Source organism: Pelodiscus sinensis, chromosome 12 (genome assembly GCF_049634645.1).
Source record: "Pelodiscus sinensis isolate JC-2024 chromosome 12, ASM4963464v1, whole genome shotgun sequence".
Classification (NCBI taxonomy): domain Eukaryota; kingdom Metazoa; phylum Chordata; order Testudines; family Trionychidae; genus Pelodiscus; species Pelodiscus sinensis.
This window is the reverse complement of record NC_134722.1, coordinates 48544900-48564461: the sequence shown is the minus strand read 5'-3', so window position 1 is coordinate 48564461 and position 19562 is coordinate 48544900. Positions and strand designations below refer to the sequence as shown.

The window sequence follows — 19562 nt, the reverse complement described above, 5'->3', positions numbered from 1 at the left end:
CACTTTCCATGCCTCCCGGGGAGCAGGCGGGGGGCCAGGTCTTCCTGGGGCGCGGGGAGGGGGCGGCTGCGCCCAGGCAGGGTTCTCCTCTCTGACCTGCCCCCAGCCCCCTCTCCCCGCCGCACTGAGCCAAGACACTGCGCTGAGCCTCCCGGACGGGAAGCCGGGGGGCATGGGCAGGCCCACCAGGGACGCCCACAAGCAGGAGGGGCCCACACGGAGGGTCACCCGGGCTCCAGCCCCATGCTCCCACCTACCTTCCCAGGCAGCGCCCCAGGCCGGTCTGCGCAGGGAGCACCCAGGGGTGGCAGCCCCGTGCTGCGCTGCAGGCAGGCCGGACACACGCCCAGGTGCGCGCCGGTGCATTCCTGACATTGCAGAGCCAGTCAGCAACTGGTACAGCCGGGGGAGGGGAGCCGCTCGGGGCGCCGGGCCGGGGCCAGGAGGGAGCCGCGTCCGACCCCCGGCCCTGCCCCCAGGCCGACCGGTCAGAGAACAGACACCGGTGCTTGCAGCCGAGGGGCATCCCCCAGCCGTGCCCAGCTCAGGACCCTCCCCCGCGCCCTGCTCACACCCTGGCCGCTGCTCCAGGCATCCTGGGCATGGAGGCGCCGCCCACCGGAGCCCTGCGCCCAGACGTGGCAGGGACAGCCAACGCCCGAGGCAGCCCCCAGGGCGCTGCTGGCTCAGGCGCGGGCGGCGAGCCGGGCAGGGCCAGGGTGCCTGGCACACAGGCTGGTGCTGTGAAAAGGTTCCCACCTCCTGAGGGCTGCAGTCAGTTCCGGGGGAGGTCAGGGCACCGGGCTGGCCTCTGGCCCCTGCTCTGAGACCGACTGCTGGGTGGCCTTGCCCAGTGCCTCAGTTTCCCTGTCCGCAAGATGGACATCACTCCCCTACCCCCGGCTGCAGAGAGCCCGGGTGGTTGCAGCTGGACCACGCGGTAACCCCGTGGGGCCTGGTGTTCAGTGACCAGACATTCGGGTGCGCGAGCTGGACTCCTCCGTCTGCCCAGCCCCGCACTGCAGACACACGGCTGTATGACGGGCACCCCCCACTGAGGTCCCACCCTGCACAGCCAGTGCTAACGAATGCCTGCTAGGACCCATTAGCCTGCAGCGCACCTTACAGGCTCGTGCTGGCAGTGGGCTCACGGCACAAACAGGGGAAACTGAGGCACAGCCTTCCCGACAAGGCCAATGATTTGGGCACTCTCCACCAGCGCCTTCGGCCTTACTGTGGGGGCTGGGCCCAGTCTAGCAGGGTGCTCTGAGCCAGGGGGCAGAGGTGGCAGATGCTACGACCCCGAGGGGAGGAACTAAACTCCCCGACACGTCTCCCCTGCCTGCAGCAACAGCTCCTGGTTTACAGCCCCCAGCGTGCAGGGCCAGGGGGCCACGGTGCAGACGCCTGCTGCTCCCGGGATGACTCGGCCGGGAAGAACGCTGCATCCCTGCACTCCCGGCTCCCAGGGCGGGCCCGCAACCCGCCGGGGCAGTCTTGGCTGGTTTCTGTTTCCAGTTCCCCCACGCAAGCCCGCGGCGGCGGCACTGGCGTTTCTGCCCAGCCCCGCGCTCTGCCAGCCCTTCTCGGCGCGACGGCTCTCCGCTCCCCGGGCTGGGGGCAGCCAGAGCTCAGCCGCCTGCCCCACGCACCCCCAGCTTCCCGTCTGAACACAGGCCTTCTGCCTCCCTGCTCTGCCGCTGCCCCGCGGGGACAGCCAGTGCGACCGGCTCCTTGGCCAGGCTGGCGGGGGAAGGGGCACGTGGCTGCTCCCCCGCGCGCCAGCCACTGGCGCATGTCCGGCGGGCAACGCCCTGGCAGCCCCGCCCCCGGGCACTGTCTGTATCGTCCCTCTCCTGCACCCCTCCCTCTCCCTTCCACGTGGGCCCCGAAACCCTCCCTCCCCGCGGCCCAGGCCAGCTGGGGCCGCTCACAAAGCTGCCCCCTCCCTTTGGTCCGGGGGGGGGCAGGATCCAGGAACTGCCCGTAGGGCAGAGGAGCAACAGAGCCAACCCCAGCTTGCTGGAGGGGAGCCCCCGGGCACCAGACGGGGGGGAGAAGCCGCCGAGTCAAAGCGTTACAGCCGCGGAGTGGACTCAAGGCCTGCGGGGGCTCTGTAGGCAGCGCCCCTCTCGGGGCTGGAAGTGTGGGGCTGGGTACGCAGTGGCTCTCCAGCAAGGAGAGGGGCCCCATGAGAGTCCAGAGCGCCCCCCCCCTCGGCGGCCGAGAACCGCCCCAGAGAGCCCAGAGCCCCCCGGAGAGCCCAGAACCCCCCAGAGAGCCCAGAACCACTGCCCCGGAGAGCCCAGAGCCACTGCCCCGGAGAGCCCAGAGCCCCCCAGAGAGCCCAGAACCACTGCCCCGGAGAGCCCAGAACCACTGCCCCGGAGAGCCCAGAGCCCCCCAGAGAGCCCAGAACCACTGCCCCGGAGAGCCCAGAACCCCCCAGAGAGCCCAGAACCACTGCCCCGGAGAGCCCAGAGCCACTGCCCCGGAGAGCCCAGAGCCCCCCAGAGAGCCCAGAACCACTGCCCCGGAGAGCCCAGAACCCCCCAGAGAGCCCAGAGCCACTGCCCCGGAGAGCCCAGAGCCACTGCCCCGGAGAGCCCAGAGCCCCCCAGAGAGCCCAGAACCACTGCCCCGGAGAGCCCAGAACCACTGCCCCGGAGAGCCCAGAGCCCCCCAGAGAGCCCAGAACCATTGCCCCGGAGAGCCCAGAACCCCCCAGAGAGCCCAGAACCACTGCCCCGGAGAGCCCAGAGCCCCCCAGAGAGCCCAGAACCACTGCCCCGGAGAGCCCAGAGCCCCCCAGAGAGCCCAGAACCACTGCCCCGGAGAGCCCAGAACCCCCCAGAGAGCCCAGAACCACTGCCCCGGAGAGCCCAGAGCCCCCAGAGAGCCCAGAGCCCCCAGAGAGCCCAGAACCACTGCCCCAGAGAGCCCAGAACCACTGCCCCGGAGAGCCCAGAACCCCCCAGAGAGCCCAGAACCACTGCCCCGGAGAGCCCAGAACCACTGCCCCGGAGAGCCCAGAGCCCCCCAGAGAGCCCAGAACCACTGCCCCGGAGAGCCCAGAACCACTGCCCCGGAGAGCCCAGAACCACTGCCCCGGAGAGCCCAGAGCCCCCCAGAGAGCCCAGAACCACTGCCCCGGAGAGCCCAGAGGCCCCCAGAGAGCCCAGAACCACTGCCCCAGAGAGCCCAGAACCACTGCCCCGGAGAGCCCAGAACCACTGCCCCGGAGAGCCCAGAGCCACTGCCCCGGAGAGCCCAGAACCCCCCAGAGAGCCCAGAACCACTGCCCCGGAGAGCCCAGAGCCCCCCAGAGAGCCCAGAACCACTGCCCCGGAGAGCCCAGAGCCACTGCCCCGGAGAGCCCAGAACCCCCCAGAGAGCCCAGAACCACTGCCCCGGAGAGCCCAGAGCCCCCCAGAGAGCCCAGAACCACTGCCCCGGAGAGCCCAGAGCCCCCCAGAGAGCCCAGAACCACTGCCCCGGAGAGCCCAGAGCCACTGCCCCGGAGAGCCCAGAACCCCCCAGAGAGCCCAGAACCACTGCCCCGGAGAGCCCAGAGCCCCCCAGAGAGCCCAGAACCACTGCCCCGGAGAGCCCAGAATCTGTCCCAGGAAAGCCCAGAGCCCCCAGAACCCCCCAGCCAGTGGCTCAGGCGTGTGCAGGTGCTGGGGGTGGGGAAGGCAGACTCAGCCACTGCCACGCCAGCTGGGCTCGCAAACCCACAGCCCTGACACGAGCGGCCGAGTCGCTGCACCGGAGGCCGAGGGCCTGTTCGGACGGGGCTGGCAGGAGCGGGCAGGCGGCCGCCGGCAGGGCGGGGGGCCGGGGCACGGCCGGGAGCTGGCAGGAAGGGGGAGGAGCGCCCAGGCTGAAGAATTGGTGGAAGTGCCTGTTTACGCCACCAGAGACCAGAGCCAAGGGCCACACCAGACCGGGAAGCTCTGCCCTCGGTGCTCGGCACAGCCGGCGGGGCCGGGAGCCCAGGCTGCAGCTGCTAGCACCCCCACGGCTGGGCTCCAGCCCCCCGCCCCTCCACCCCCACAGCTGGGCTCCAGCCCCTGCCCCTCCACCCCCACGGCTGGGCTCCAGCTCCCGCCCCTCCACCCCCACGGCTGGGCTCCAGCCCCCCGCCCCTCCACACCCACGGCTGGGCTCCAGCCCCCCGCCCCTCCACCCCCACGGCTGGGCTCCAGCCCCTGCCCCTCCACCCCCACGGCTGGGCTCCAGCTCCCGCCCCTCCACCCCCACGGCTGGGCTCCAGCCCCCCGCCCCTCCACCCCCACGGCTGGGCTCCAGCCCCCCGCCCCTCCACCCCCACGGCTGGGCTCCAGCTCCCGCCCCTCCACCCCCACGGCTGGGCTCCAGCTCCCGCCCCTCCACCCCCACGGCTGGGCTCCAGCCCCCCGCCCCTCCACACCCACGGCTGGGCTCCAGCCCCCCGCCCCTCCACCCCCACGGCTGGGCTCCAGCCCCCCGCCCCTCCACCCCCACGGCTGGGCTCCAGCTCCCGCCCCTCCACCCCCACGGCTGGGCTCCAGCCCCCCGCCCCTCCACCCCCACGGCTGGGCTCCAGCTCCCGCCCCTCCACCCCCACGGCTGGGCTCCAGCCCCCGCCCCTCCACCCCCACGGCTGGGCTCCAGCTCCCGCCCCTCCACCCCCACGGCTGGGCTCCAGCCCCCCGCCCCTCCACACCAGTGTCCGTAAGAGTCGACAGCCGCAGCCCCCCGGCCCCCCAGGCGGCCATGGGACGAGGGCCTAAAGCCCGGCACAGGCAGGGTGGGGGTGGCAGCCATGGGGGATCTAGAACCCCCCACGCTGCCCTGGGGCGAGCTGGGCAGGGGAGGGGCCTGCTGCGGGGGGGAGGGGTTTCCAGATTGCCACGGAAACGGCTCGGTTGCTCAGCACTGGGATGCCCACGGTTGCCGTGGCGATGCAGTTTGTTTGCATCGCGCAGAGGGTGGGTTTCCCCAGGGCGAGGCAGCGCCAGCCGCACGCACGCTGGGACGCCAGCCGGCCCTGTGCCCTGCCCGCCGCGAGCCAGAGCGCCCCCCCCGGCACCGCGCCTCCCCCTGGCACCGCGCCTCCCCCCCGGCGCCGCCGCGAGCCAGAGCACCTCCCCCTGGACAGCAGGGCCCGGCACGGGGCTGCCAGTGTGCAGGGGGCAAGAGTCCCATTGGCACGGCGGGGACCCACGCCCAGCCAGCCGCAGCGCCGGCCGGCCTCCCCGCCTCTCCCCACTCCCCCGCGGGCCTCTGCTGTCCCTAAGGAGCCGTCACACGGCAGAGCAACGGGGCACGACCCGCCGGGCGCTGTGCCCCGCAGCTGACACCCACGGCATGCTGGCCATGAGCTGCTGTGCCCCTGAACGCAGGGCCGGGGGCCTACCAGACCCTTGCATCACGGCCGCAGCAGGGACCCGGTGGCCTCAGTCCAGCCTCACGCACAACCCCTCCTGCAGCCAGCGCCCACGTGTGGCACCATCCTGCCCCGCAGGGCCCAACCACCTTGCAACCCACTACTCTCGTGCAACGCCTGTGTTACAAAGGGGAAACTGAGGCACCGCACCACAAGCAGGGAACAGATCCCACCTCTCTCGGTCTAGCCACAGGACCATTTTCCTTCACAAGCCTGTTCCTTGCCCCCCGCCAGACCCACAGCAGGGCAGGCAGCCCGAGGAGCCTTGCTCACTCCCGGGCTGAGGGGCCACGGTACCTGTGTCTCCGTGGTTCATTCCCGGCGGCTGCTGGTCCCCTCTCTGCCCGAAGCTGAACCTCTCTGGGCTTGGGCCCCAGCTCGCAGCTGGCTCAGACTCCTCCCACACTTCCCCTGCCGGAGGTCTGGCAGCACCGCCCGGTTCCTGCTGCTCCCCAAGTGTGAGTCAAAGCCACGCCTGCGTCAGGCGGGAGCATCCGCCAGCACGACCCCCCGGCCCTCCGCAGCCTGCCCCCGTGGGACACCGCGGCTCCACACACAGCCCGGCACGGCTGCCAGGCCCTGTGCTTCCCCTTCCCCGTGTGCTCCAAGCGCATGCGGGAAACAGGAGTGAAACCGGTTCAACTCCCGGTGCAGGGCTGCCTCCGGGGCAGGCTGCTCCCCCGTTCCCCAGCACCCCTGAATTCCTGCCGCCGCGCCTGTCTTCTGCAGAGCTCCCGGGGCTCTCCCCGTCTCTGGCCTACCTCCCGATCTCGCAGCCCTTCCAACCCCCCCGGCCCGCTCCACGCAGCCCCCCCCCCGACCCGGCCCCCCCGGCCCGCTCCACGCAGCCCCCTCCGACCTGCCCCCCCGGCCCGCTCCACGGAGCCCCCCCCCGAACCGGCCCCCCCGGCCCCGCTCCACGCAGCCCCCCCCCGAACCGGCCCCCCCCGGCCCGCTCCACGCAGCCCCCTCCGACCTGCCCCCCCGGCCCGCTCCACGCAGCCCCCTCCGACCCGGCCCCCCCGGCCCGCTCCACGCAGCCCCCTCCGACCCGGCCCCCCCGGCCCGCTCCACGCAGCCCCCTCCGACCCGGCCCCCCCCCCGGCCCGCTCCACGCAGCCCCCTCCGACCCGGCCCCCCCCCCGGCCCGCTCCACGCAGCCCCCTCCGACCCGGCCCCCCCCGGCCCGCTCCACGCAGCCCCCTCCGACCTGCCCCCCCCGGCCCGCTCCACGCAGCCCCCTCCGACCTGCCCCCCCCCGGCCCGCTCCACGCAGCCCCCTCCGACCCGGCCCCCCCCGGCCCGCTCCACGCAGCCCCCTCCGACCTGCCCCCCCCGGCCCGCTCCACGCAGCCCCCCCCCGACCCGGCCCCCCCGGCCCGCTCCACGCAGCCCCCACCAGACCCGCCCCCCTACGCAGCCCCCCCCAGACCCAGCCCCCTCCACGCAGCCCCCCCAGATCCGGCCCCCCCCGGCCCGCTCCATGCAGCCCCCCCCAGACCCGGCCCCCCCGGCCCGCTCCACGCAGCCCCCCCAGACCCGGCCCCCCCATGAAGCCCCCCCAGATCCGGCCCCCCCAGCCCACTCCACGCAGCCCCCCCGGCCTGCTCCACGCAGCCCCCCCAGATTCGGCCCCCCCCAGCCTGCTCCATGCAGCACCCCCAGACCCAGACCCCCCCAGCCTGCTCCACACAGCCCCCCCAGACTCAGACCCCCCCAGTCCGATGCTGCTCCGCAGAGGGACCCGGGGGGTTCACAGTTCGTTATGCGCAGGGCTTTCCCTGGGCTCAGCACAGTGGCACCGAGGCCTCACCCACGGCCACGCAGCTGGCCCCACGCCCGGGATCTAGCCCCCGGGCCAGGTGCACGTGAGGGGAGGGAGAACACAGGGCCCGTCCAGCCCCGTGTCCTGGGTGCCGCCCGTGGCCCAGGCCCGGTGCCCAGAGGGAGGGACGAGAGCAGGGGCCTCCTGTGGCCCATTCCCAGCCCCTGACGCACACAGGCTCCCGGCACCACCCTGCCCAGCCTGGCGAAGAGCCACGGACGGACCAGTCCCCCAGGAATGTGCCTGGCGCCTCACAACATCCTGTGGCCGAGTGCGCCCCGGGGCAGCGCCGGAGCCAGGCAAGGGCCAGTCCAGCCCCCGGTCACGGGAAATCCCAGGCCACGGCCGGGCGCCACGGGAAAACCAGCCCCCCCAGCTTCGCCCCCCGTCGGCTGGCGTCTGCATGGCTTCCCCGGGGCGCTGGAGGGCGCGGACCAGAACTGGGCAATGCTGATGTGGGGCCGTGCCCGAGCCAGTCGCACACCATGCAGGACTCAAGGAGGGAAGCCCTGGTCCTGCTGCCCGAGGCGCCGCAGGCAGGGGCTTGGCGCAGACAGACTGGCACAAGCAGCAACACGGGCTCCCCAAGCCTGCCCCCGCCCGTGGGCCTCCCTGCTCCCCCTGGAGACAGGCTACAGCCACCAGTCAGAGAGGGAAACTGAGGCATGGCCAGTGCAGGCTAGTGAACAGGGGGTCCTGCATCAGTCTCTGCTCTGCTCCCCCCACCCAATGGGCAGCATCTCTCCTGGGCCCTGGCTCAGCTCCCAGGCCCCCAACACCAAGCAACAGCGACACAGCAAGTCAGGGCAGGGGCCGGGACAGGACCCAGGTGCCATCACGCCTGTCCCCGATTACTGGCAGCCTGGTCTGCCCGCCAGCCAGAGAGCAGGGCCATGCCGTGCAAAGCACCACCGGCTCCAGCCAGCAGCCTCGAGCACGGGGGCCGTTCTCAGGGGCTCCCTGCACTAGTGCGATGACACCAGCACGGGGGCCGTTCTCGGGGGCTCCCCGCACTAGCGCCACGACACTAGCACGGGGGCCGTTCTCGGGGGCTCCCCGCACTAGCACCATGACACCAGCACGGGGGCCGTTCTCGGGGGCTCCCCGCACTAGCGCCACGACACCAGCACGGGGGCCGTTCTCGGGGGCTTCCCGCACTAGCACCACGACACCAGCACGGGGGCTGTTCTCGGGGGCTCCCCGCACTAGTGCGATGTCACGAGCACGGCGGCAGTTCTCGGGGGCTCCCCGCACTAGTGCGATGTCACGAGCACGGCGGCAGTTCTCGGGCGCTCCCCGCACTAGTACAATATCACGAGCACGGCGGCCGTTCTCGGGCGCTCCCCGTACTAGTGTGATGTCACGAGCACGGCGGCAGTTCTCGGGGGCTCCCCGCACTAGTGCGATGTCACGAGCACGGCGGCAGTTCTCGGGGGCTCCCCGCACTAGTGCGATGTCACGAGCACGGCGGCAGTTCTCGGGCGCTCCCCGCACTAGTACAATATCACGAGCACGGCGGCCGTTCTCGGGCGCTCCCCGCACTAGTGTGATGTCACGAGCACGGCGGCAGTTCTCGGGCGCTCCCCGCACTAGTACAATATCACGAGCACGGCGGCAGTTCTCGGGCGCTCCCCGCACTAGTACAATATCACGAGCACGGCGGCAGTTCTCGGGCGCTCCCCACACTAGTACAATATCACGAGCACGGCGGCAGTTCTCGGGCGCTCCCCGCACTAGTACAATATCACGAGCACGGCGGCAGTTCTCGGGCGCTCCCCACACTAGTACAATATCACGAGCACGGCGGCAGTTCTCGGGCGCTCCCCGCACTAGTGTGATGTCACGAGCACGGCGGCAGTTCTCGGGCGCTCCCCGTACTAGTGTGATGTCACGAGCACGGCGGCAGTTCTCGGGCGCTCCCCGCACTAGTACAATATCACGAGCACGGCGGCAGTTCTCGGGCACTCCCCGCACTAGTGTGATGTCACGAGCATGGCGGCAGTTCTCGGGCGCTCCCTGCACTAGCGCGATGACACGTCCACGGCGGCAGTTCTCGGGGGCTCCCCGCACTAGCGCGATGACACGAGCACGGCGGCAGTTCTCGGGCGCTCCCCGCACTAGCGCGATGACACGAGCACGGCGGCAGTTCTCGGGGGCTCCCCGCACTAGCGCGATGACACGACCACAGCGGCAGTTCTCGAGCGCTCCCCGCACTAGCGCGATGACACGAGCACGGCGGCAGTTCTCGGGCGCTCCCCGCACTAGTGCGATGTCACCAGCACGGGGGCTGTTCTCGGGGGCTCCCCGCACTAGCGCGATGACACGAGCACGGCGGCAGTTCTCGGGCGCTCCCCGCACTAGTGCGATGTCACCAGCACGGGGGCTGTTCTCGGGGGCTCCCCGCACTAGTGCGATGTCACCAGCACGGGGGCTGTTCTCGGGGGCTCCCCGCACTAGTGCGATGTCACCAGCACGGGGGCTGTTCTCGGGGGCTCCCCGCACTAGTGCGATGTCACCAGCACGGGGGCTGTTCTCGGGGGCTCCCCGCACTAGTGCGATGTCACCAGCACGGGGGCTGTTCTCGGGGGCTCCCCGCACTAGTGCGATGTCACCAGCACGGGGGCTGTTCTCGGGGGCTCCTGTGATGGTGCATCAGGGAGCACCTGACCCTGCACCTCCGCCTGCAGCCAGAGTGACTCTCAGCTGGCCAGTAGAGTACAGGCAGTCCCCGGGTTAGGTACAACATGGGGACTATAGGTTTGTTCTGAAGTTGAATTTGTATGTAAGTCAGAACTGGCTCCAGATTCAGCTGCTGCCACTGAAACTGACCAGGGGCTGACTTCAGGAAGCCCGAGGCAGAGTTGCTCTGCCCCCAGCTTCCTGGAATCAGCCTCTGATCAGTTTCAACAGCGGCTGAATCTCGAGCCTGGGACAGAAGAGCTGGGCTGCCAGGTAGATCCCTGCAGGACCAACCCGGCAGCACCCCAGCTGCTCTACCCCAGGGTCCACAACAAAAGCCTGGTCTGCTGGGGGGGGGGTGCACTGGCTGCGCCCCCCCCCCCCAGCAGACCAGGGACACGGGGAGCAAAGCCGCAGCGGCGGCGGGGTGCTGCGCCTCTGAGGCTTTGCTCCGGGTGTCCCTGGTCTGCTGGAGACGGTCCCCAGCAGACCACGGGCACCCGGAGCAGCTTTTCTCACCCCGGAGGTCGAGGTGGCGGGATCGCTGCGCTCTGGGCGGTCCTGCTGCCTGCGAGCTCTGGGGTGAGAAAGCCCCGTTCGTAAGTCGGATCCGCGTAACTCGGGGACTGCCTGTACAGTAATTCCTCATTTAACACGTGCCTGCTTAACAGTTTTTTTTTAGGGAACGTTTTTTGAATGACACGACTGTCCCCAGAACAACACGATTTCCCCAGCCGGCCCGTCACCGGCAGCTGCGCGGGGCTTCCCCCGCCTCCCTGCAAAGCGGTGGAGGGTTCGCCGCTCGCCGCGCCGTTCCCCGGCGACCCCCCCCGCCGGACGCAGTGCGGGTCCCAGCAGACCCGCCACAGGGGCATACTCCCAACCCAATCCCCCTCCCCTCTCCAGAGCCAAACCCCTCCCCTCCCTGCTGTAACCCAGCCCCCTTTCTCCACCAACCTCATGTCCCGTCCCAACAGACACCACCGCTTGAGACGCACCCCCCACCTTTTCCATTCTTTTCAGGGGGAACACTGACCCTGCAGAGCACGTTTTCACTTAACACGATCGTGTTCTGAAACATCTCGACAGTGTGAAATGAGGAATCCCTGGAGAAGGGCTATTGCGTCTCAGAGACACAGCGCAGCTCACAAGCCATGTGGCTCAGGCACCGCGAGCAGGCAGCCTTAGTCCGGGGGGGCTCACGAGCCCTGAACCCCCCTTGCCTGCTCTCAGGCTGCTCTGCTCATCCTACCCAGGGGAGACTGCCTCCCCACCACAGCCACTGCTCACTTGCCCAGGCAGCCTCGCCTCCCGCATTGTCCTCCCAGGGCCAAGGTGCTGCGCACTGTCACCTGGGCCTCCGGATGTGAGACGGCACATACCTCCCCAGGGAGTCACCCTCAGCCGCCCCCTCTTCCTGTGCAGCTAAAGCTGCCTGCCTTGGGGAAACTGAGGCACGCGCACACACCCACACCCAGCATCACTACAGAGCAGCACAGGACAGTCGGATCACACAGAACCCTGTAAGACAAACAGTGAATGCAACACCAGAGAACACAGGACTACCAAAGCACACAGCACCCCACTACGGCACAGCTCCGCGCACTAGTGCGATGACACCAGCACGGGGGCTGTTCTCGGGGGCTCCGCGCACTAGTGCGATGACACCAGCACGGGGGCTGTTCTCAGGGGCTCCCGCACTAGCACCGTGACACCAGCACGGGGGCTGTTCTCAGGGGCTCCCGCACTAGCACCATGACACCAGCACGGGGGCTGTTCTCGGGGGCTCCCTGCCCTCTCCTAGCCCGCCCTGCTAAGAACAGGGAGACTCTGCTTCCCTTTCCCCCAGGCACGGCGTGCCTCCCTCTCCCCTCTGCGTTTCACACCCGTCAGCTCCGCACGTGCCCAGCGCACCCACAGGCTCTCCGTGCCCACGGGCCTGCCCTCCCGTCTGAGCTGCTGTTCTCTGAGCGCTCCCATGGGCCAGTCTCTGGCAGGGACTGTCTGGCCAAGACCCGGGGGGTCCCGAAAGGCCCTTCTGTGCCTGCTGCATGCCAGGGATGGCCCCTCACCCACAGCCCAGTGCCGCCCACCAGTGCTCACCACGGCCGGGTTGGGGCAGCCCCCGAGCAGCCCCCAGCGCCAAGGGCTAACCGGTCACCCCTACCAGAGAGGCCTCCGGCTCAGGCAGGAAGGAGTAAGTGGTGGGGAGTTTCTCCTGGAACACTGCCAAGGAAAGGGGGTCCCTAAGGAGCAGCCCCCCAACAAGGGCCCATTAGCAGCCCCAGGGACCTGGACAGCTGAAGCAGGGCCCCGCCCACCTCCTATCTCTGCTGCCCATGGGACTACAGGTCCCAGCGTGCACTGCAGCCAGGTGCTGGCTTCAGCAGGCGCACTGTACCCTGGCACTGGTAGTCCATGCCAGCTGCACAGCCAGCGCAAAGCATGGGTCTGAACCGGTTGTATCCCCATCCCCGGGCTGCAGCACCTCCAGCTCCAGGGGGAAAGGCCCAAGAGAAAGAGCCGCCCCCCAGCCCGCACTGACGCCTTCATGCTGGCCCAGGCTGCATCCCTGCGCCCCCCGAACCGGGCAGCCCATGGACCAGGCACAGTCACCCCGGCAGGCTCCAGTGGCACTCGGGCACAGCTGCATGCGGCCTGCCAGCGCTGCCCACGGCTCTGCCCGCAGCCGGCCGGGCACAACCCCTTCCCCTGCCTGGCAGCAGCTGGTTGCTCAGCCGGGCCGGGCTGGGGGGCAGCAAGAAGAGCAAAAGGCCAGCAGCTCGTTAGCCACAGGGCGTCATGCCTGGCACTAGCCCAGGGAGCCTAATTAGTGCCCAGTAGCTGGCCAGAGGCGCCTCCTTCAGGGGACAGGGAGCTAGCCCTGGAAAGGCCTGGTAGTTGCCAGGCCGGGGTCCCAGGGACCCCCCCCCATGGCAAAGTCCCATCCGGGCCTTCTCCACCCCCCTGGGGAGCCGGTTCCAGGCTGATCTCACTGCCAGGAGCTTTCCCAGTGAGTCAGCGGCTCCCCCACTCCCTGCCGGCAGCTCAGACCCTGCAGACGCTTGGCGGGCGCTCCCGCGGCCCCCTGGAGTGGACCATGCAATTAGCCAAGCCCTTTGGCACTGCTCCCCGCCTGCCCTCTGCGGTCCTGCTCCCTGCCTCCACACCCGACCACGGCCCGCTTTGCATTGCACACCCAGCTCCCCCAGGCTGCCCCTTCGGCTGCGCCACATCCCAGCTCTCTGGGCCTGCCGCCTGCCAGCCCCACCCCATGGTCCTCAGCCCATCACGCAGGAGCACGGGACACCCATCCCCTCCGGCGCCCCCCTTGGGGGCCAGTCACCATCGCCCAGCTCCCTTCGGCGCCCCCTACAGGCATCAGTCACCATCGCCCGGCTCCCTCCGGCGCCCCCTACAGGCGTCAGTCACTATCGCCCGGCTCCCTTCAGCGCCCCCTACAGGCGTCAGTCACCATCGCCCGGCTCCCTCCGGCGCCCCCTACAGGCGTCAGTCACTATCGCCCGGCTCCCTTCGGCGCCCCCTACAGTCATCAGTCACCATCGCCCGGCTCCATCCGGCGCCCCCTACAGGCGTCAGTCACTATCGCCCGGCTCCCTTCGGCGCCCCCTACAGGCGTCAGTCACCATCGCCCGGCTCCCTTCAGCGCACCCTGCGGGGGCCACTCACCATCGCCCGCTTCCCTCTGGTGCCCCCTACAGGCGCCACTCACCATCGCCCGGCTCCCTCCGGCGCCCCCTACAGGCATCAGTCACCATCACCCAGCTCCTTTCAGCGCACCTTGCGGGGGCCACTCACCATCGCCCGCTTCCCTCTGGCGCCCCCTACAGGCGTCAGTCACCATCGGCCGCTTCCCTCTGGCGCCCCCTGAAGGCGTCAGTCACCGTCGCCCGCTTCCCTCTGGCGCCCCCTGCAGGCGTCAGTCACCGTCGCCCTCTTCCCTCTGGCGCCCCCTGCAGACGTCAGTCACCGTCGCCCGCTTCCCTCTGGCGCCCCCTGCAGGCATCAGTCACCGTCGCCTGCTTCCCTCTGGCGCCCCCTGCAGGCGTCAGTCACCGTCGCCCGCTTCCCTCTGGCGCCCCCTGCAGGCGTCAGTCACCGTCGCCCGCTTCCCTCTGGCGCCCCCTGCAAACACCCAGGCCTGTAATTTTCCGTTCACTAGGCTGAGCCAACACTGAGCAGGCGGGACCCCCCCAGCCTGGGAGCTCGTTCTCCTCCTGCCTCCCTTTTTCTTCTTGTTCTTATTCTAGTCTCAGCGGCTGACCCCCCCAGACTCCTGCTGAGCCTTCCTGTCCTGGGAGAAGGCAGAGCAGGGGCCCTGCCCCAGGGCCGGGGGGCAGCTGTGCCCCACACCGTCCCTAGGTCTGTCTGCGCCACTGGCTCCCCGCTGCCCGGGCGTCGCAGAGTGTGAATCACACAGCATCCAGCCCCGACAGACGGGGCCTCGGCCAGGCGCCGAGCGGGCTGCAGGCGTGTGCACCGTGCTAGTGTCAGCGTATTTGTTTCAGACACCGTTGCGTGTGCCAGGGCAGAGCCCACCCGCCCGCCCCTCGGCGCTCCCCATGGAAAAGCCCTGCCCGCCCCCCCGAAGGCCCCAGGCCAGGGGGGGCGCCCATATGCAGCCAGTGCCCCACTGCTTCTGCGCCGGTGCACACATCCCTAGGCCTAGCTCTTCTTCAGGAGTCAGAGCAAGCCCCCAGCACCCTCCATCCTGGCATGGGGCTGGGCATGGGGCAGGCGCCGCAGGACTCTTGGAGGGAGCCCCGGCAAAGCCCCTCTCCCAGGGAGCCAGAGGCCCAGCCAGGCAGGACACAGCAGGCAGGTAATTGACTTACCCCCATGGCCCCCACCGCTCACCCAGCACCGGCCGGGTGAGATCCAGCATGGCCCATGCAGCCGTCCTTGCCCCGGGACACCCCCGGGGTTGCTGAGGGGGAGGAGAGCCTGAGCGGGACAGAGTCGGCGAAGCGGGCGCCTCCTCGCTCAGAGAGCCGGCCCCACAGCCTCGCCCCCCATGCCTCTCAGGCTGCGCCGCATGATCGCCCCTCATGATTGCCACCTGGCACTTGGTGAGGTCAGTCACACAGTCGTCCAGGTCATTTAGGCCTGTGCAGCGCCGGGTGCCAGGCCCTGGGGTCTGGGAGGGGACCCCGGGCAGCCCCTGCTGTTAATACGGGGTACCGCCCATGGAGACTACAAATCCCAGCATCCACTGCTCTGCAACCAGCAACACTGCATGCTGGGATCTGTAGTCTCCAGGTCCTCCCGCTCCCTACTGGGCCCAAACGTGTCTGCTGAACTGCCAGTCCAAGGAGAGGCCCAGACCCCACTGTCCCACAGACGCCCACGGAGTCGCTGCTTTACTGGCTGATCCCAGCACTGTGCCGCATGGGAGCGCTGCAGCTCGGATCCCCGCCAGCCATTCCCCACTAACTAGTGCAGCCGTGCGCAGGCCGGGTGACCCCTGCCCAGAGAGCAGCACGCGGGGGGCTGCGGTCCCTGACTAGCCGGTCGAACCGCCGAATCTCTGCGGCACCGGCAGCACAAAACTTGTGCATTCTTGCCCTGAGGCACAGCCCTGACGACAGCCGGACTCCCATAAGGCAGATCAGCTCCCGGCAGGGCTGGGGACCCGGGGCACCCACCAGCAGGGAGTGGAGGCCAGTCCACGTGTGGCCACGCACGACCCACGACAACACCACAGCCAGGCACGGTCCGCAGAGCCACCAGCGCCGGCCCCGCCACGCGCGTCTCCTCTCGTGAGCAAAAGCACCAGCCGGGCCAAAGCTGGTTCCACAGGCCACGGCGGACTCCCCGACTGCGACAGCCTGTTCTCACCCCTGCCCCGCGCCAGGCCACGGCCCCTTCCTAGGGGCCCCGTGTGGCGCCCAGCAACGCTCGCCTGACGCACTGCCGCCCCCGAGGGGAAACAACTGGGCACTGAGGGGCTCCGGGCCTGCAATGGTGACACATGCCCTGGAGCACGGCCCCATGCTGCTGAGGAAGGTGAATCCCCGGGGCCCAGGAATGTGACCTGGGGGAAATTCTTCCCCAGACCCAAACCTGGTCGTCTGAGAGACTCTGAGCATGGGCGCTAGCCCCAGGCATCTAGGTGGGGGCCGGGACCTCCCCCCACCCGCCCCATCTCCACGTGTGGCCAGTCACCCCCCAACACACCCGGCCAATCGAGCACCCTGCTGGCGCGTCCTTCCTGACCCCTGCAGGTGCCTGCTGGAGGCCCTGGAGCCTGAGGGTTGATTGGGGTCCCGTCTCGAGGCAGAGCTGCAGGCGGGCACGCTGGGGGGCCGCTCTCCCGGGGTCAGAAGGGAAGGGCGTGGCCAGCCGGCCAGCCTTGCACACCAGAGAGCAGAGCCCTGGCCAGCCTTCAAGCTGGGCCCGGGGTGCAGGGCCAGATCCCGCCCTGCAGCGAGGCCCAGGAGCAGGGAGAAGACAGGAGCATGCAGGAGCCCCGGGGCCGCGGCCAGGAGGGGCACAAACAGGATCAGCCTTTGCCACCCCCCGGCAGCCCAGAAATAGCCGGGCTGTGGACAGAGTCCCTAGAAATAGCCCGCCCGAGAGGCAGGGAGGAAGGGCACAGGGAGGGGGCTGGCTGGGCGCCAACACACTCGCTCTGCCCAGGCTGGTGGGGACCAAGATGCAGTCCCCTCCCCCCCCAGCACTGGTGGGAGCGGCCCCAGGCAGGCAGCTGGGCCCTGCTGCAGGGGGGGGGTTGCTCACACCCCTGCCCCCCCAACCTGCTCCCCATGGGCACCCCCGGCCACACAGCGGGCCCTAGGCTTCTCTCACCCCCTGCCAGAAGCTGCTCCACAGGCCTGGGCTCCCCATCAGCCCCAGGGCCCTGCGGCTGGGAGCAGGCGCCCAGAGGGGACAGCGGCTGTGTGCTTGGCTACCCTGCCCGCCCTGCCCCCCGGGGAACACAGGCCTCAGGGGCGCAGAGCAGGGACAGGCCGGCCTGGGCGTGCTGGGAAGGAGGGGAGCTAAAGCGGGGCAGCTGTCAGTCTCTGGGGCTCACCGCCAGCTGCGCCAGACCCACTCACGGAGGCCCCGGGGCCTGCCCCGACCATCAGGTGCCCCCCGAGCCCGCTCTCAGCCGGCCAGCAGCACACACCAAACCCGGTGCTGCCCCAAGCCGGGAGGCCGCGAGAGAGAGCCGAGGGCGCGCCAGCCGTGCCCGAGCCACTGCCCGAAGGCAGGGCGTCCTACCCCTCCGCGAGCGCTGCCCGGCGGCACGGCACAGCCCCAGCTGCCACCGACACACGGAAAACAAGAGGCTCCCGGGGGCCTGGTTGCCTGGAGAAAGGCTCATCCTGCCCCGCAGGGCCCGCGCTCCGGCCTGGAAACCCGGCAGCTCCCTGCCCCGAGCGGCAGAGTCCCTGGGGGAGGCCGGGTGCCCTGCTCGCACTCACGGGGCAGCCTGAGTCACCTTCCCAGCAACCGCCCCGCGCTGGGGACAGGCCCCGAGGAGCGGCCCACGGGCACGGAGCACCGGCCCCCCCGGCCCTGCCCCATCCCGGGAGCGGGGTGTCTCTGCAGTCCCCCAGGAACCCGGGCGGGGGCGGGAGGCGGCTCCAGCCAGGGGCCAGCGTGACAGACGGAGCCGCCTCGTCCGCCCGGCCTCCGGGAACGCGACGCCGGCTCCCCGCGAGCCCCGTTCGGGAAGCGCGAGGCCCCCGCAGGCGGCAACAAAGCCGGGCCCGTCCCTCTGCGCCTTTACGCGTCCGGCCCCCCCCCCCGCCGCGCGGCACAGCCCCCCCCCCGCCCCGTCTGCGCGGCACAGCCCCCCGCCCCGTCTGCGCGGCACAGCCCCCCCCCCCCCGCCCCGTCTGCGCGGCACAGCCCCTCCCCCCCGCCCCGCGGCACAGCCCCCCCCCGCCCCGCCTGCGCGGCACAGCCCCCCCCGCCCCGCGGCACAGCCCCCCCCGCCCCGTCCGCGCGGCACAGCCCCCCCCGCCCCGTCCGCGCGGCACAGCCCCCCCCCGCCGTCTGCGCGGCACAGCCCCCCCCCGCGCGGCACAGCCCCCCCCAGCCCCGTCTGCGCGGCACAGCCCCCCCCGCCGCGCGGCACAGCCCCCCCCCCGCCCCGTCTGCGCGGCACAGCCCCCCCCCCCGCCGCGCGGCACAGCCCCCCCCCCCCCCGCCCCGTCTGCGCGGCACAGCCCCTCCCCCCCGCCCCGTCTGCGCGGCACAGCCCCCCCCCCCCGCCGCGCGGCACAGCCCCCCCCCGCCCCGTCTGCGCGGCACAGCCCCCCCCGCCGCGCGGCACAACCCCCCCCGCCCCGTCTGCGCGGCACAGCCCGCCCCGTCTGCGCGGCACAGCCCCCCCCCCCGCGCGGCACAGCCCCCCCCCCCGCCCCCCCCGCGCGGCACAGCTCCCCCCCCCCCCGCGCGGCACAGCTCCCCCCTCCCCCCGCGCGGCACAGCCCCCCCCGCCCCGTCTGCGCGGCACAGCCCCCCCCCCCCGCCAGGGCGGACAACGCCTCCGCCTCCAGCAACGCGGCGCCCCGGCCCCGGCCCCTCGCGGCGCGCTCCGTGGCCCGGCGCTGGGGCCGCTCGGGCAGCAGGACACGGGCCGCGGGCCCCGCCGCACCGACCCGCCCGCGCACACTGAGGCCGCGGAGCCCCGCGATCGCCCGGCCCCGCACTCACATGTCCCGGCCCGGCGGCCCCTTTGTTCCGCTCCACGCGCAGGAGGAAAACACTGAGGCGCCGGGCGCCCCCCCCTTCCCCATGGAAACTGGCTGCAGCCATGTGATCCCGGCAGGAAGCTCCCGGGCCGCGCTGCACAGCTGGGCCGCCTCCGGCCGGGGCGCGCGCCTCGCTCGCCGGGCCCGGGACGTGCCAGGATCAGGCCCCTGGCCCCGGCCAAAGCCCCCCAGGCCAGGGGGAGGAGTCCGGGGCTGGCCAGACTCAGCCCAGGGATGTTTCCCAGCAGGTCCCCTTGCTCGGACCCCGACTCTGCCCCGGGGCCCTGGGCCCCCAGCACGGCAGCCTGCCCCAGGAGAGCCTCGGGCGCACGTCCCAGGCCTGGCGGCCCGGGGAGCGATGGTACCAGCCAGTCCTGCTCCGCCAAGCGCTGCACCCTCAGGCCGCACTGAGGAGGCGACGGGAAGGAGCATGGAGCCGTGCACAGGACCCCCGGGGCCACCCCCGCCCTCTCTGTGCCCGTCTGGAGAGCAGGGCTGAGAACACCTGTCCCTCTGCAGACCCTGGGCTGTCCCCCTCCCCCAGCACACACACAAACCAGGGCTTACCCCTGCGAGGAGCAGACAGCCGGTTTGGGACCAGCCAAGGGAAGGGTTCCAGACAATGCACCATCTGTGGAACTCCCTGCCAGGGGATGCTGTGAAGGCCAAAAACAAAACTGCTGGAAAAGGGGCACCGCAGACAGGTCCATCAATGGGGGCTGGCCCCGATGGCCGGGGACGAAATCCCCGGCTCTGGGAGGCCCTGGCCTCTGTGTCAGCGGCTGGGAATGGGCGACGGGGGATCACACGATTCCCTGTTCTGCGCACCTGGCCTTGGCCACTGGACGCCAGGACACCGGGCGAAATGGGCCTTTGGCCTGGCCCCAGCCCCCCACTCGCA

The 19562-nt window shown here is 71.1% G+C and overlaps 1 protein-coding gene across 7 annotated transcripts in view; it reads right to left on the bottom strand.

Annotated features, from left to right (window-relative positions):
• RIPOR1 (RHO family interacting cell polarization regulator 1) overlaps positions 1–19562 on the bottom strand; it is a 75748-nt gene that overhangs the window by 27185 nt on the left and 29001 nt on the right. Inside the window, exon 1 of one of the 7 annotated variants that reach the window (XM_075940665.1) lies at positions 19229–19531. The exons of 2 other annotated variants lie outside the window; for them this stretch is intronic. In XM_075940665.1, coding sequence (XP_075796780.1) covers positions 19229–19292 — 64 coding nt within the window. In that variant the 5' untranslated portion in view covers positions 19293–19531. Of the gene's footprint in view, positions 1–257; positions 1203–5728; positions 6187–18623; positions 18755–19026; positions 19109–19228; positions 19532–19562 lie in introns of those variants that run through there. 4 more of the 7 variants (XM_075940664.1, XM_075940667.1, XM_075940666.1 and 1 more) reach the window with 4 other exon arrangements.